Raw genomic sequence first — 16,874 nt, 5'->3', positions numbered from 1 at the left:
TCCAAACACAACACATGACTCAGTACAGTTCTGTCTTGGATTCATAAACCGCCTTTAAAGGGTTAGAGTCGAGGCTTTTGAAAGCTCAGCACAGCTTTTTACTTTTCCTAGGCATGACACTCTGACCCTCTTGCCCCTCTTTTTGCTTTCTGCACCCCTTATCCTCTGCTTTCCTTTCTGTGCACACTTACACTCTCTACTTTCCTTTACGTGCGCACTTGCACTGTCTGTAACGTGCCCCTTGCACTTTGCCAATCTGCTTTCTTTTCCGTGCACACTTGCAACCTCATTAACGTGCCCCAGGCAGTTGTCAATGTCTTTCTCGTGCCCCTTTCTTGCTACGGGCACTCACTTCTTCTCTTCTTTTGCCTTTCTGCTTTGATCAGGCTCTTCACACGCCATTTGCCCCGATCTGCTTTTCGCATCACTTTCTTTCGCTTTCTTGCTTTCTGTCTTCTGGCTGCCCTTTCAGCCTTTTCAGTTTTAGAAATCCTTTCAAACTTTCACAATTTGTCTTTCTTTCTACTTGTGCCACTTTTTTCTCTTTGTGCCTTTCTCGCGCTCCACTCTCATGTAAACGCACGCTCCTGAACTTCTCTCACATTCTGTGTGAAACTCACCGGGCAGCGTCACATTGAGAGGCGGCTCCTCCAGGCAATGCAGGGTTGAGCTCATGGTCTCACCACCTGCCCCTCAGGCACTCTTGGGTCGGTACTGGCCCCAAGGGAACTAGCACTCTGCTGGACTTGGCCTGTGTAAGGCAGGCAGTATTTCTCTGGCTCCCTGGAGGCACAGCTCCCTCCCCATGCTACAGCCCATACAAACCGGGACAACGTCTCCATGTGCTGTCTTTGTCCTGCCTGCTGCTCCTACTTCTCACCGCCTCTGTGTTCCACCGGTCCTCTCTGCATCCCCAGCTCGCTCATGTCTCTGTGACTGACCACAGCTTTTATAGTTGAACACACAGTTAAGTGAAGTCAGGTGTGAATCGTTACCTACCAATGCCTGACTTTGCTTGACTGTTACGCTCACCTGGCTCCCACAGAGGCGTCGATCTGAACTGGACAGCTGCGGTCTCCACCAGTGTGACGCGTAGGGCCGAGATGATGGACTGGGCTGGCCCACCTAGCTTCCTTTGCTTGGCCCGTAGGAATATTCTTCTGTAAATGGAGAAAGGGAATTAACCACCCGTGGGGTTGAGCGTAAATCCCAGCACCCCCGCTGTTCTCCCCACAGATCACCTTTGATGTCCCCTCGTATAGTCTCACCTGATGGTTTGAAAAGATGAGCTCTCCATCCTGCATTGAGCGCAGGGGCACGTTGATAACCAGTTGCTTCACTGGCTCGAAGGAATTGGTGAGTTCCAGAACAATATTGACTCCGAAAAGTAAGTAGTTCATAAGAGTTCACATGTCTGACTTTCACTCTTGTCCGATTCCTTGTAGTAAGCAGCTTGACCCCAGCGAAGAGTTCCTCGTGGTAGCTGAAGAAGTTCAGGTAAGGATTTGGCTTATCCTACACAGTTCAATAAAATAAGGCCAGAATGTAACCTGTGGCTTGCTCCCTTATTCAGGTGTGGAGAGAAAATATGAAGTTCGGGGAATAATGCCTCCGGTGGTAAAATTAGGTAAGTCTATTGTGGTGAGAAGAGTTCCCCTTGTTTGTCCCTTCGTCTCACCTTGTTGTCCTTTTGTTCCCCTTAGGGGCCGTGGTACGGCGAGGATGCAATGGAGACTACGCCGACCCATGAAGAGGAATAGTACCCCCAGCGGTAATCAGGTAAGTCTATGGGGGTAGTTTCTATTGCCTCTGTTTATTCCCTTGGCTCACCTTTGCTGTTCTTGTGTTCCCCTTAGGTGCCAGAGTGCGGCAGGAACGTGCAGAAGGATGCGGTGGATCGTGAGGATGCTGCAAAGGCCAGTGAGTTCAGCGCGGCGCTGCAGCAGGCGAGGCGGCGCGCGTAAAATGCTTCTTTCTTCCAGCTAGAAGGCGCGGTGGATCCAGAATTCAGGTAAGGATCGAAGGTTTTGCTCTTATTCTAACCTCTTCTCCTTCTGTTCCTCCCTTTTTCTAGAAGCTGCAGACAGAGGCGGGCGTGGCAGAAGACTGGATGCAGGCTTGCAGACACGGTGAGCGTTACGCTGCTTGATGCAGAATAACGCGAAGCGTGTGCTGCTCTTCGGGCGTGGTTTAAATAGCCTCCAAAGTAGTCCCAGGTAAGTATTCCTCCCCAGCCCCACCCGAGTACAAAATAGTCCCTAGATAAAATAGCCCTTCCAAGCCTCATTTGGCTTGGAGCTCTGCAGCATGGTCTGCATCAGGTAAGCTCTACTCTATGAGCCTGGGGCCTATGGCGCCAGGACTGACTCTCCATATGAGCCTGGCACCATAGGTGCCAGGACCGCACCCAAACAGCCCCTAGCAGGGGTTTTTGGACTTGCTCAAAATAACTTGATGCCTGCTTCCGGGGTTGCTGGACCTGGTCTGGTTCCCCAGGGGTAGGCATCATGACACTGACTCTTATTGGGACAGTGGTTTTCTCTAGAGTAGGTTGCCCTTACATTCCCCATGTTATCTCTATGGGTAATCCCTTTTGCTCCTAATGGCCTCCTACTCATCTCAGTATCTACTGGAAAGGGGAGAGGGAGATAACCTGAGATGTAAACATTCTCTTGAGGTTAGCGGAGAATGTTTAAGAGGATAACAGGATTTGGGTGGATGGCTGGTCACCTTATCTGGATATTGGCAGGGGGTCTATGGATTTATCCTGTTTTTTTTGTCCCCATGGGAGGAAGGTGTCCCCCTTTTCTTATCTGCTGATGATCTATGTGAATAGGGCTTTAGGTGGTTTTCCCTATGAGTTGGAGAGAATGGATACATCTTGCTCTCAGTGTCGCTTCTGCCTTCCTCCCTCTACTTGCTCTGGGGCCATGATGGATAGGGCAAGACCTAAGGATCTTGCCATCAGGAGTTGGGTTATGGGAGTCAAGGAATCCCATGAAGGCATCTGGGACTTCCTCTGCCACCACTGTCTGCTTAGAACACTGCTCCTCCCTTAGGGCATTCTCTTGACAGCAACCTCAACCTCCCCTACTCAGGTGATCCTCCCTCGCTTGTACGCCCCCAGGGTTGGGATCCAAAAGTGATGGCCCTCCCCAGGCCACCTGAATATAAGACTCTTGGGGGTTTAAATGGGAGAATACCCTTATGTTTCTCAGACAGCATAGAGCTGTGTTGCCGATCCCAATATATTGTAGTCTTGTGATGAGTGTTTTGTGGTTTACTGTGACGAAGCCTGTTGAGAGATTGGGTAGTATTAGTGTTGACTTGATATCCGAGGTGATCGTTAGATCGTCCCATATAGATAGTAGTGCACTTTCCGTTCCTCTGATGGATCTGAAGGCTGATTGTGCCTAATCTAAAAGCCAGTTGTTTTCTACATATTCCAAGATTTGTTTATAGATGTAACTTTCTAGTATTTTTGCCAGGTAGGTGATAGGTTTAGGTAGGTCTGTTTAGATTGAGTAATAATTGATTCAGGGTCATAATATGTTTCAGTAGTGTCTGATTTTCTTTTTGTTATAGTCGTTTTGGGTCAGTATTTGCTCTGGGGTTATTGCAGCCTCTATTGGCATATTCATGCACTGCATTTAACATACATTTGCGATTTTTGTGTGTACATGAGAATGATGCAATGTTTTCCTCTATGTGATATTTTAAGTATGCCTTATGCTTTGTTCTATGTGACCTATGATTATGTTTGTTTCCTGGAACATTCTTTATTCCACTATGTACTTTTGTAGGTAGGAACAGTTTTAACATGTGTAAGGTTTAATGTCGTTTTTGCAGGAACATTTTGAAAGGTGATTTGTTTCCTATGTGTCTAACACATGTTTGGTTGGAGAGTTTGCGAGAACCTAAAGGGTGTTAAAAGTGTGTGCTTTAAGAACTGTAAGCATTAAATTAGCATCTGAAAGGCAACTGTGTATGCACCTCAGCTGCCTAATCTGTGCCTCATACCAAGAAAAAATAAAAAGTGAATTACAAAGTAAAGACTTTGACCTTTTTACTAACACTGCTGCAGTGCATGTGTTTCCCCTTGACCTTGTGCATTTTCTGCCTTTTGCTGTGGCTCATTTTTTTCTGGCAGCAATTCTGTAACCAGTTTTGGTCTTATTAGTTGCCTAAGTTTGAGTAGTGTATTTTGTCAGATTCACAAATGGTTCACACATTTTGCCTTGTATGTTGTCACGTCAATGGCGTTTACTTAACACGGTTTCCAACATTCATGTATTTGGCAGCTTTCCTAATGGCACTGGCGGTTTGGGCTCTCTTATTTTTCGTTGTTTTGCTGGTGTTCCCAGCTTCTCCTTTTCTTCATTCAGAGTTCAGGTTTGAGGCAGTGTTTTGTGACTCCTCCTGACTGGCTTGGAACTATGATGACTTGAAGATGTGAACTTACTGCACTTGTATTCCATATTGAGTGTGCGGGCAGGGCTGTGTGTGTATTATGCTGGGCGGAGCACACTTTAATTCATTTCTCCTTTTGGACTTTGTGCATGTATTCCCAGTTAGGTTTGCTCGACGGATATTCGTTTGTGTGTCATGCAGAATTCACTTCATTTCGCATGAACTGAAATATAATATCCATACGCTTTTTTATCTCAAACCGTGAATCCCTCACATTTGCATGATGGAATTGTTGAAATGTTGTTGGATGCAATACTCTAATCTGAGGGCTAGGAGTGAGACAAGAATCTTGAAAATGGAAACAGAGCTATAATTCAGCCTCTAGCCAAATGCCCACGCAAAACCATTTTCATTCATCAATCATTTTACACATAAAAATGTTGCCAAATCTGGAATAAGTGATCAGATTCAGATCAGATGCCTTCCATATTTGATGAACTTTCATAAATGAAAACAGAAGTCACAAAGAACAATTCTTTAGCATTTTCCTTTGTAAAGGTCTATTACCTATAGAAATTTTATAATAGATATATACATGTATAGAGAGAAAGAGTGCAAAAAACACCAAATTACCAACAAATATACTAAATACATGTTCAAAATCATTAAAAAAAGACGTTGACTGCTCATGTGCACGCACCGCTAGATTGAATCAAAAAATACATATCACACAATGCAATCGTGCATACAGATACAACAGCACTTTATGGATAAAGTAATAAATATATAATAGGAAATAATAAAAAGGAAACAAAAATGCTTCTCTTGTGGGAAGCTAGCGCCGATTCACCTAAGCATCAGTTAGCATCTCAATTATCACACAATGGACCAACATTATTATTGCCAAAACTAAACCTTTATTTCATTTGATAAACCCTTGGCAGGCACATATTTGTGATATTAACGATACCGAAAAGTGATTCGATTTTTGTTTTAAAGGCACTAAACACCCACCCCAACATATTTTTGGATTGGTGCATTTATATAATCAATCTCCAGTCTTAGAATATTTGGGGAAAGTTTTGGATAGTGCCTTTAAAAAAATATAACGTAACCTTGCCCCATCATACATTGCAAACATCCCTTGAATGGGAATTCTTCGACCAAACAGCCTTCGGGTTTTATTGTGCATATTGATGCCGTCATGCTTACTGTGCGCTGCCCAATGCTGTAGTCCCACCCCTCAACTGTCTATACTGTCTAACTGCCTTATATCACCAGATTGATATTGCAATTGTTTATGTCCACTACGATCTTGCTTACACTCACGAGCAAGTGCATGTTAATATCCTATGCAAAATAATTCTGTTCTGTATAGTATCACATCTTGCACAAGTGATCTTCCTAACAGACTGCCATATATTGTTCATTTGTAACCTATTAGATTTGCACTGTGAAAAAGTTTTCAAATCATCACTACCTCGTTTGGTCGCATTAGTATGCGCTGTGTGTTTATGCTAGCCTCCTCTTCGATACTATTATGTCTGTACACAGCTTTTTGCATAGTGAACTCAACATTTGAAACGAATGGCTTTTATCGTCTGCCCACTTGTTAGTACGCTATCCAAATCGTCCTGCTCGCCATAGAGAATCTATACGCTTGATTCTGTATGCCTGCGCCTGTAGACACACCCACTGCAGACTTTAAACCGGCCTTGCAGACACCCAACTGCTCATCCTATATGCCTGCCATCGCAGGTTAACTTGACCAAGGGTCTGTAACTATTGCCCTTACTAGTCTTTCACCTACAGCCTAGCTGTACTTTGTCTATTCATGGTGCACATTCAGTTACCCCGCAGAATCTATGTAGAAAAGAGCCATGCGTCTAGCTCACCAACCCGTGGCCTTCATCACAAACTGCTTTGTCAGCCTATATCTATCCAAAGTATTCACCTTACCTAGCTCTCATCCACCACCCTCTATGGACCCACATACTAATACCAGAGCGTCTTACAGACAATTGTTTAAGGCACTGAGCCTCCCACTATCTGTCTCCATACCATCATCACGGTTCCTACCACCTTGCCAACACACTAAACTCATTTCTCCACAGTCGTTATCAACATAAAGACCCCAACTCCCATGTTTACCTCCTGATGTGAAAGCCCAGCACACGTTCCCGGCACCCCCCTACCATAGTACAGTAGCACCCCACACAATCACTCCCTTCCACATCCAGCCACCCCAACCATCCACACCTACATCACCTTCCACTACCCCTTGCTCCACGTACCTCAGGAATCTCAGATTAAGCTCCAGATTCCCACAGCGGCATTATGCTATCACTAAAGGTACCACTTTAGCAGTCAACTCCCCAGTCAACATAGCATCAACAGCCTTCGTTCCCAAGCACAGCACTACGCCTCTTACAAGCAACCAGGAGAATCCAGCATCACAAACTAAAGCTGCCCTCATCAATGCTAGATCTTTATCCACCCACGCTTTAGACATCACTGACGATATTACCCAACATGACCTTCGGCTTTATAACCATCACAGAGACCTGGTTGCATGCTGCATCAGGACCGTCTCTTGCCTTAGCTATACCTAAGAATTACTCCATCATCCGATCTGACAGAGAGACCAACCTTTCTAAAAGGGGAGGTATCGCATTCATCTACAAAACCTCACTAGGCCTAAGAAGCATTAACAACCCAACCCTGCCTTCAGCCAAACTTGTATCCACTAAACTCCCCTTCTCACCCATAGCCACTATCACAATCCACCTAATCTACCGACCACCAGGACCGACCACCACCTTCTAAGACGATATTGCTCACTTACTATCCACTAACACCAAAACCAAATCACAAGTCATTATCCTGGGCGACTTTAACTTAGGTTTTCAAGACCTTAAAGACCTCAATACTTGTGCCCTCAAAGACACAATTTCTGAATTAAGTTTTACTCACTGCATTACCGAACCAACACACAATAAGGGCAGAACCTTAGATTGGTTAGCTGACTTTAATTGCAACATCGACATCCAATCCAACACTCCCTGTGCCTGGTCCGACCACCACCTATTCTCGTTCACCATAAAATAATTCTCTCCTCCTAATATACAGAATCAAGCACCAGCCATGTGAACTAGAAATAAACGCACCCTGACCATTGAGAAAATAATATCCTCACTCCAACCTATCATCAACCCTTGCACAATTCTCTCAGATCCCACGGCCCTAGTCGACCTGTGCAATCACACTATTCTTAAGGCCATCAATACATTAGCACCACTTAAACTACGCAAATCCAAACCACATGCATGCCTTAACACATGGTACACCCTGCATCTCAAGATGTTAAGGAAATTGAAAAGAACCTCTGAGGCACTATGGAAAAGTACCCCATCTTCAGCCAATAAAGACAACTTCTCAATATCATCCCTTAAATATAAAGAAGCCATAGTCCAAGCTAAAAAAAGGATAACTATAATGACCAAATAACTCAAGCCAAGTCTAGCACTAAGGAACTCTAACATTTCAAAAGAGCTAGAATCGCCCGCACCACCTCCGGACACATGTACGAAAGACATCATGTGGTGTACTAACATCTAGAAGGCACTACATGATGAAATTACTATGCTAAAACTAAAACCTTCAAACTGTCAGGGAGACACTTGCCCCGCTCCCCTTATTAAGTAGGCTGTGAAGGAACTGGCCCCATTCATCACCTCCTTTCTGAATGCTTCATTTAAATCGAGCACAGTACCTAATAACCTAAAAGACGCTTGGGTTCTCCCGGTCCTAAAAAGCCCACCTTAGACCCGAGTAATCCTTCAAACTACAGCCCCATCACAACTGTACATTTTGTATTGAAAATTCTGTACTGAGCGGCCTACCTTCAGATTCAGCAATATCTTGAAGCCAACAAACTGTTGGGTCTTAGACAATCAGGTTTCAGACCTAGACATGGGAATGAAACAGCACTGATAGACCTCAAGACTCAAATACAGATCCTCAAAGACAAAGGTGAACTGGCCCTGCTTTTACTTCTCAACCTATTAGCAGCTTTTGATCTGGTGAACCACAACATTCTTTGTAAACACCTCTCATTTGCTGCACACTTCTCGGACCAAGTAAATGCCTGGATCCAGTACTTCCTCAACAACAGATCCATGAGGGTCTTTGCACCTTCAGCCTCTGCAGAACCCACGCCGGACACCTGTGGCGTCCCCCAGGGATCTTGCGTGTCCCCTACTATAATGTGTTCACCAAGCCCATTTTTGATGATCTTGACTATCTGGGTGTTACCTACACTAATTATGCGGATAATACCCATATACTCATCCCCATCACTGGCGATCACACTATAGACAGCAAAATCCTTAATGACATTTACCTCATCATTCAAGCCTGGATGGCGTAGCACGGGCTCTGTCTCAACGACGAGAAGACAGAGTTGCTTCTCCTAGGATCAGCTGCTAACTTAAACAAACTTGATGACCTATTCACCTCCTTTAACATTGACGTAACATAATTAAAGTTTCCAAGGTTGTGAAAACCTTAGGTATCTACATTGATTCCGCATTCTCCTTAGCGAGACAAACCAATGCCATGGCCTCATCGTCCGCCCACATTTGTAAACTCCTCACCGCCTGCAGACCCTTTCTGACACAGCCTAACTGCATCACAATAGCAAGAGCCTTAGTCCTATCCAAACTCGACTATTGTAATGCTTTGTACTTTGGCACTTCTCAACAAAACCTTAATAAAATGCAAGTGATTCAAAATAACGCTATTAGAGCAGCCTTGAATATTCCAAGGAAACAACACATCTAAGAAACAAGACACTCCCGGAACTGGCTCAACATCAAGCAAAGAATTGCCTTGAAAAAACTATCCCTCACCCACAAGCTGGTCAAATAGCACAGCGAGTAGAGAGCTCACTTTGGTATCCGTGCAGAGCCTGCAGACGCAGGTTTGAATCCCGGCAGCACCTAACTCAGCCTTTCATCCTTCCGAGGTCGATAAATGAGCACCACACACCGTGGGTAATAATAAGCAGCACTCAGAACCTGAGGGTTTGTAGTACTATATAAATGCTAAATTATTAATTATTATTAATATATAATCAGGCTCCAATCTACCTGTCCAATATTATCACTCGCCCAACTAGAACCGCCAAGACGCACTGCGTCAATATCCCACACTTCAAGCAACAAAGAGCAGGTGGAGTCAGCTTCCCAGTGCTAGCAGCAAATGATTGGAACGCCCCCGTACAGGACTAGTACCACTTCTTAATACATAGCTACTTTTGGGTCACTTCTTCCAAGAACTTTGTCCACAAGCAGTGCCGTATTTAGGCTTTCTGCTGCCCTAGGCTCAAATAAGTGCATGTGCATACCCCAACTTTACTCCACATCTGCCAGACTCTGCACCTTCACCCCATTCTGCCCCTTCAACAAACTCTGTCCGCATTGTCCAAACTATGCCCCTTCACCCCCATTTTGTCTCCATAACATTATAAGGACGTTTCTAAGGTTGCAGGGATTAGAAAGTTATTGCTTCCTCTCTATTAAATCAAGCCCGCCATCTTCTATGTTATTTTAGCTGAGTGTTTTCAGGTCTCTGCTGCCCAAGATCATTAAGAGAGGAATCGTCCTACCTTTTATTCCAGAAAAAGGCTAAGGCTTGGCTACAGGAGCAAGACCGTAGGCTGCTCATATAACCATAAGCTGTTATCTATGTATGCATATATGTATGTATATCCTATATGATGTTTCATGCAACGCCCTATGTATCTCATTGCTGCACTCTTTATTGTATCCTGTATATATGCAACACCTTCTGTATCTTTTCCTGTACTCGCTGTTTGTACCTTATGTAACCTGCAAGTTTAGCACCCAGAGGCCTACGGACTTGGAGCACTCTACAAATAAATAAACTAAACCAAATCACTTTCAATGTGATTCAGTGTTTTCGTTTTTGTTAATACAACTGGATACCATATTGACACTACACTAAAGGTGTTGTCCAATTGATTACTGATGTAGTCAAAATATAGAATCTAAAATGTACAATTCTTGTACAAAATCCTCTGGAGAGCGGTGAAAAATCTGAAGATTGATATGAAAACATACCATTGTATGGGGGGAATGGAGGTCTGAATTCAAATAGGGTAGAGTGACGAGCACGCGCTTACCAATGAGAGAAAACAGATTATCTAGAGCAGTCCAAAGGCAAGCACCCCTAATGATGTTGCTGGGTTTTTGAGAAGCCAGATACTTTGGATCCCCCGAAAAGTCCTTTACTGGTGTTTACCCTTCGTGTCAGAAAGATATGCACACCAGTCTCTCAATAGCAGATAATAGTTGGGAGCTGCCACGTGGGGTTTCCTTGTTCCTGCCCACTAATGTTAACTGCGTAACTGCCACACTAACTACTTCAACAGGTTTTTGCACCTATGCTTATTCACACATCTCACAGGCAGTGATATGATAACAGCCAATAATAGGGCCAATTTACTAAAACAGTTGATGCTATAAAACTGTCTGAGCTTAAATGATCTTAAGACAGAATTTTTCGTTGTTGCTTCTATGTTCCCATTCAGGAAACCGTTACCCTGAATACCAGCTGCTAAATCCACAAAGAATGGAGGGCTGGGGATATTAACCAGCTGATATAGAGTGCAGCTGTAGGAAAATACGCTATCAGCACCTGAGCCAAATGCCCGGTTGACACACTGTGGTATAAGAATCATGTTTGAAATCTGAACTCAATGTTTCTGGAGCAGGAACATCTTACCTTCTCTCAGAAAAAAAGCAAATGACCTCTGAAAGTTGCCCACCAAAAAAATAGGAAGTAGGGCGTGGCAGAGAGAAGGTCCTGTCTCTCTTACACTGAAACCCAAGCTTCACTGAGAGACGCGGACTAGAGCATAAGGTGGTGCTGATAAAAGAGGAAAATCCGGGGAGCATGATCCACGACACACCACAAGACCAGGCTGGTGATTAAACAAAAGCTCGTCAAGATTTGGGCATTTCAAAATAAATCCATGAAAAACTGTTTCCAGGTTAGTTACACAGAATACCGTTTTGAAAACGAAGCAGTATACCACTAACAAGATAACTATATATGAAGTAATTGCCCCCTCAGAATCAACCCGGATCTACCCACCTCTTGTCGCTTGTTTTCACTGACTTTAAAGGCACCCAGCAGCAAGCTATGTACCCTACCCCTCGACAGAAATATAGATGGTTTATCTTGCTAAACAATTGTGGGAACCTGGTTGCATTTTACTGATCAAGGAGGCCATGAAGGAACATCAAATATCCCTATTCCCCTATCAACACCCAAACACTGGCAGGTATACAGGACTAGTACCACTTCTTAATACAGAGCTATTTTTGGGTCACGTCTTCCAAGAACTTTGTCCACAAGTAGTGGCATATTTAGGCTTTCTGCTGCCCTAGGCTCAAATAAGTGCATGCGCCCACCCCAACTTTACTCCACATCTGCCAGACTCTGCACCTTCACCACATTCTGCCCCTTCAACAAACTCTGTCCACATTGTCCAAACTATGCCCCTTCACCCCCATTTTGTCTCCATAACATTATAAGGATGTTTCTAAGGTTGCAGGGATTAGAAAGTTATTGCTTCCTCTCTATTAAATCAAGCCCGTCATCTTCTATGTTATTTTAGCTGAGTGTTTTCAGGTCTCTGCTGCCCAAGATTTGGAGAAGGTAGTGTGTTCTACAGTTGAGTGCACTAGAGGTAATTGTTACGACTAATTGTCAACTTTCGGTTAAGTACGAAAACAATCTTTTAGAGGAAGTGATAAGAACATAAGCTGTCTGCCAACTGGACACAAGTGAGAGAAGGTTGGAATGAGGAATTATGTTTTCAATGCTAATATCTGGTTTCTCTCACAAATGTACACTATGAGAAGCACCTCGACTGGTCTTTAATACTAATGCAACATAACTACATTCCGCCTCTGGTCTTGTCACTTGGTAAAGTTTAAGCAAGTGGTACAGGCACATCTTATAAAAATGTTGAATAAAAAGAACTCAACCCCCTTCTCCTGGTTACAGCTCTGGTGTTAGCAGGGGTAAAATGGAAATAAGAAGAGTTACCTGCTTCAGCCGATGTACCTCCAATCCATTGGGCTGGAACGCCATTACAATATGGCAAAATCCCAAGTGAAATTTGTAAACTCGGCCTGGGCATAAACACCTCAGTAAAGACAGTTGGAGAAAGTTTTTGGAATCTTTGGCTGTGCATTCTCACAGTGGCGTAATGGATAAGGGCGACCCCGAACATTCATGTGTGGGAAGCAACAGCATTCCTCGTAGCTGCACAATGCAGGCACATTTTATACCTAATGAAGTGGAACACACTGTTTACACCATTGCTGTTCGTGCAATTGTTCAAAATGCCCAACACTCCCAGAGTAAAAATGAGCAACGCATCTTGGGTGTTCCAGCACAATATTAGCTTTGTGGGTGTTGTTTAGACCATCAATGTTTGTTAACTCCATAGAGTTGGTTGGACTGTACAATACATAGGAACATTTTGAGATGTGTGGGTATAGATATAGATGTCCTAGCGTCATTTGAAATACTGTTTCACAGTAAATGTCCTGCCTTGTATTTAAAATATAATTAACATAAAGATTACTTCTAAGGATCACAGTTATGCATTGTGCGACACACATTGCAGTTGGTTCTCCTGATCTTACTGAGTGTGCAGTAGAATGTCATCAAAGACACATGATAAACCCAGCAGAGATGCCATTTGCCTGCTTAGTACTGAGCATCTTCTGTAAAGATGGCTGAATGGATATCTTTACGGGATACCTTTACATCTGTGAAACAGTGCGTACCTTTGGCAAACAGTTTTTGTTCTCACCTTTCTATGGCTTTGGGTATCCTTTCACAGGTTTTTTGACGCACTTGGTACATTCATTTTAATTTCTCTATGATCTATTTCATGCTTGCACCTTTTGGACAGCCACAGACCTCTGAAATGTGGGGCTGGGGAGGGAAATTATTGCATGCTTCAGAACATCCTTTTAGTGCCAGCTGTGGGGACTCTGTGCTTGACTTAATAGGCATGCGTGTAATATTGTGAAATGATGCATCATTTTTAACCTTTACTTTTCTGAAAGAAAAAACCCTAATTTTTGCAACTGTTTATAAAATGTATGCTGTGAATTGGAATATAAAAGTGATTGCTTAACACAGTGTACGTGTGTATTGTTTAGAAAGAACTCCAAAGATAATGTGAATTGGCACCAATACAACCAATGAGGTTTGGGCTGTTTTGCATATTAAAGAGCATTTTGGGAAGATAAGAATGACCAAAGAACATCATATTTGTCATATATGTCTCTGAGAGTTGTATGACTGAATCACTACAGAATCACTACATACCTAAAGCACGCTGGGTTTGGTACGCAGTTTCTTTTTTTAAACAAAAGTTCCCAGAGCAATATAGCTTTTGCAAATATCAAGCATATATACACGTTTTGCCATCGAAGACTTCAGCTGTCATATGGAAAGATTGCCCACAGCTCAACATTTCTTGCACTGTTGTGGATCAGCCAATGAAAATTGGTTTTATATTTAAAAAATGACAACCAGTAAATTGAAAATAAACTTCAATAAAATGCCGCCCCTCTGGCAAACTGCCGCCCTAAGGCTGGACCTAGTGGGCCTTGTTGTCAATATGTCTATGCCCACAAGTAGAGGGTTTTTATTGGTCTACAGTATTCATGGATAGAGAGTCTTAGGTAATAATAGCTGAAATTACTAGATAATAGTATTTGTGAACATTGTATTGTTGTTAGCCCCACCTCTCCAGGGATTTCTCTGGGTCCAGTCCTCAAAGAAGACTTTAGAAACATCAGATGGGAAGACTTTTTTAAAAGAGGAACTGTTACTAAATGTTTTATTTTAAACCTTTGTTCTTTCGAAAGTGTTAAGAGTAATTAGGTCTAACAGGCTTGTCAAATAATGTCAAAGGGCACTAACATCAAAATAGAGAAGGAATAGCTGGAAAGGAACAAAGGATGGAAAGAAAGATGATTAGAACAAAAATTAAGACAAAAAAGAAAATAATGAAAGATAATTTAAAAGATAGCAAAAAGAAAAGAGGTAAGAGTAAAGAGAGGGGGAAGAAAAGACAGGTGGAAAGAGGATCAAATTGTCATTGCAAAATAGCCTCATACATGTATCACTTACAAATTAGTCAATTTCAGAAATGCATCATTGCTCATTATAATTGAAACACGTTCCCTACAGTTTATTACTGATACGTTGTCCCAATGGCCATTAGCTCAAAAAGTTGTAGAAAATGTCCTGCAGTGATCAGTAGAGGTAGTTTGTAACAGAAGCCATGGTACCACAAAAGGCAGTGAAAAAGATGGCGGCCCACAGGACCCAACTAGAAGGCTTAAAAATGTGGCTGTTCCACATTTTTCTACAGGTCTGTTAGAGTTCTCCAAGGTCCAACTGGTAATGACTTTAACGTTTTAAAACGTTATATCCCCTTTAATGGTTATCGATACCTTTATCGTAAAGAAAAAAGCAGTGAGCACAAAACAATTGGGTTGAACAATCTGTTTTTATAACTACGTGCAATACTGACGGGTCTTGTTCTCACCATTTTTACAGGTATGCTTGTTGCCGAGGCCTTCAACCACACGTTTTGGATTTACAATGCCAGTGGCAGGCAGTACAGCATGGTCAGCTTGGTCCTTTTCCTCTTTGCGCTTGGTTTCTATCTGCTCCTCAAACTCATTGACGTGGACTTGCTGTGGTCAGTGGAGAAGGCTACCAAATGGTGCGCCACGCCAGACTGGATCCACATGGACACCATGCCGTTTGCTGGCCTTTACCGAAACCTGGGGGCTCTCTTTGGCTTGGGGCTGGCAGTCAACTCAAGAGTTTCACCCCTGAGTCATGGAAAAGGGTATGCACCCCCGGGAAGCTTCAAAGCACTGTGTGTGATTCTCTCCTTGTTTCTTCTTTACTGTTTTGATCAATTTAGCATCCCGACCCGCAACCCATATATGTTTTATGCCCTATCTTTCTGTAAATGCACAGCAATTCCGCTCACCGTTGTGACCTTTGTACCGTACTGTGTTCAACAAATCACAAACAGCAAAGGGGAGAAGGCCTATGTATGAAACTCCCTAAAAGGGGCTACGAGCAAAGAAAATATTGATATTTAAACATATCCACCAGCAAATGACAAGCTGCTCTCAGCAGTATGTTTCCTGCCAACAGCTGTAAATGTACCTATAGTGTCATGATTAATCCAACTGTGCCCCTTTGTTCACTCGCCTTGTCTCTAGCTTATTGTGGTGAAAAGGTTCATTAGAAGAGTTGATAAACCTATGAAAGCTGTAGACCAAGTCCAGCTTCCAGTTAGCACTACAGGTTCGAATGAGCGGGTTCCTGGACATGGTAGTCTTTTTCGAACACTGCCAATTAAAAGAGACTGATGCAAGAATTGCAAAGCATTGGAGTACACCCTGAGGCACGTACCATGCACTCTCTACTGCCAAGTATATGTTTCCTGAAGTCCTGGTTTGCTCTTCTGGCAGGGAGTCAAAGGGATCAGTCTCTGGGTGCCGAAGGGCAATCTATGGAACTCAATCTATTGACATGTAATGCACCCTTACCTTTCTATATCAGTGGAACAATACAAATAAAAAATGTTTAAAAAAATATGTTCCAGTGGATGCATGATTGGGATATTGTCTTATACACATAAGGTAGACAAAAAGAGTTAGTCCAGTGTGATGGTTGGATGAGGAGTTAGGTTTGGTGTTGGGGATAATGGAGTGTGACCAAAAGGATTTTGAGTTAATTTCTGTATGTTAGTAAGGAGGCTGCAAACTTCAGCTCTGATGCCAGTGAGCTCCAAATGGTGGAAGCGCAAACTGGCAAGGCCTGCTTCTTGGGGCCTCATTAGAGGTTAGTGGTCAAACACATATCAATATGGTTATCACTTGTTTTACCACTCCACCATTTTCTGGGTGTTAAACTGCCTGCTAGTTAGTGGAGGTGTTACCGCCACGGAAAACTGTGCTAATGGTGGCAGTGGGGGTATAATTACATATAGACATACCAACCTTTCTCTGTGAAGCCCAATGGGACTTGAGAATGGGGAGTAGCCATCATGGGGTAATCGGCTTTTACTATTCAGTTGGGGAGTGCTGGCACTTCTAATAGCGCCACACCTTTGAGAAGGCCCTTGGTCTTTTCGTTGCATGTCTTTGGCAGAGCACTGCAGTGAAGTTGCAGATTGTGCATATTTATCCAGCAAGGCGCTGCATCGGCCGCAGGTAGTCAGCTACTCTGTGATGTAAGGTTTTAATGATGACAATTGTGATGATTCATTCTATGTGAACCTGAAGAAGGAGCCAGAGGGCTCTAGAAGCATGGCGGTG

General features: G+C 43.2%; 1 protein-coding gene across 1 annotated transcript in view; it reads left to right on the top strand.

Moving 5' to 3' along the window:
• The window catches only part of LOC138581827 (glucose-6-phosphatase 2-like), a 75,339-nt gene extending 59,198 nt beyond the window's left edge, over window positions 1-16,141 (top strand). Inside the window, exon 5 of the mRNA XM_069652832.1 lies at window positions 15,091-16,141. Within this exon, the coding sequence (XP_069508933.1) occupies window positions 15,091-15,605 (515 nt within the window). The 3' untranslated portion in view covers window positions 15,606-16,141. The remainder of the gene's footprint in view (window positions 1-15,090) is intronic.
• Window positions 16,142-16,874: the final 733 nt, after the last annotated feature.

Source organism: Ambystoma mexicanum, chromosome 3q, assembly GCF_040938575.1.
Source record: "Ambystoma mexicanum isolate Mex_15411 chromosome 3q, UKY_AmexF1_1, whole genome shotgun sequence".
Taxonomy (NCBI): Eukaryota; Metazoa; Chordata; class Amphibia; order Caudata; family Ambystomatidae; genus Ambystoma; species Ambystoma mexicanum.
The sequence above is the reverse complement of the archived record's forward strand: the minus strand, read 5'-3'. Positions and strand labels throughout refer to the sequence as shown.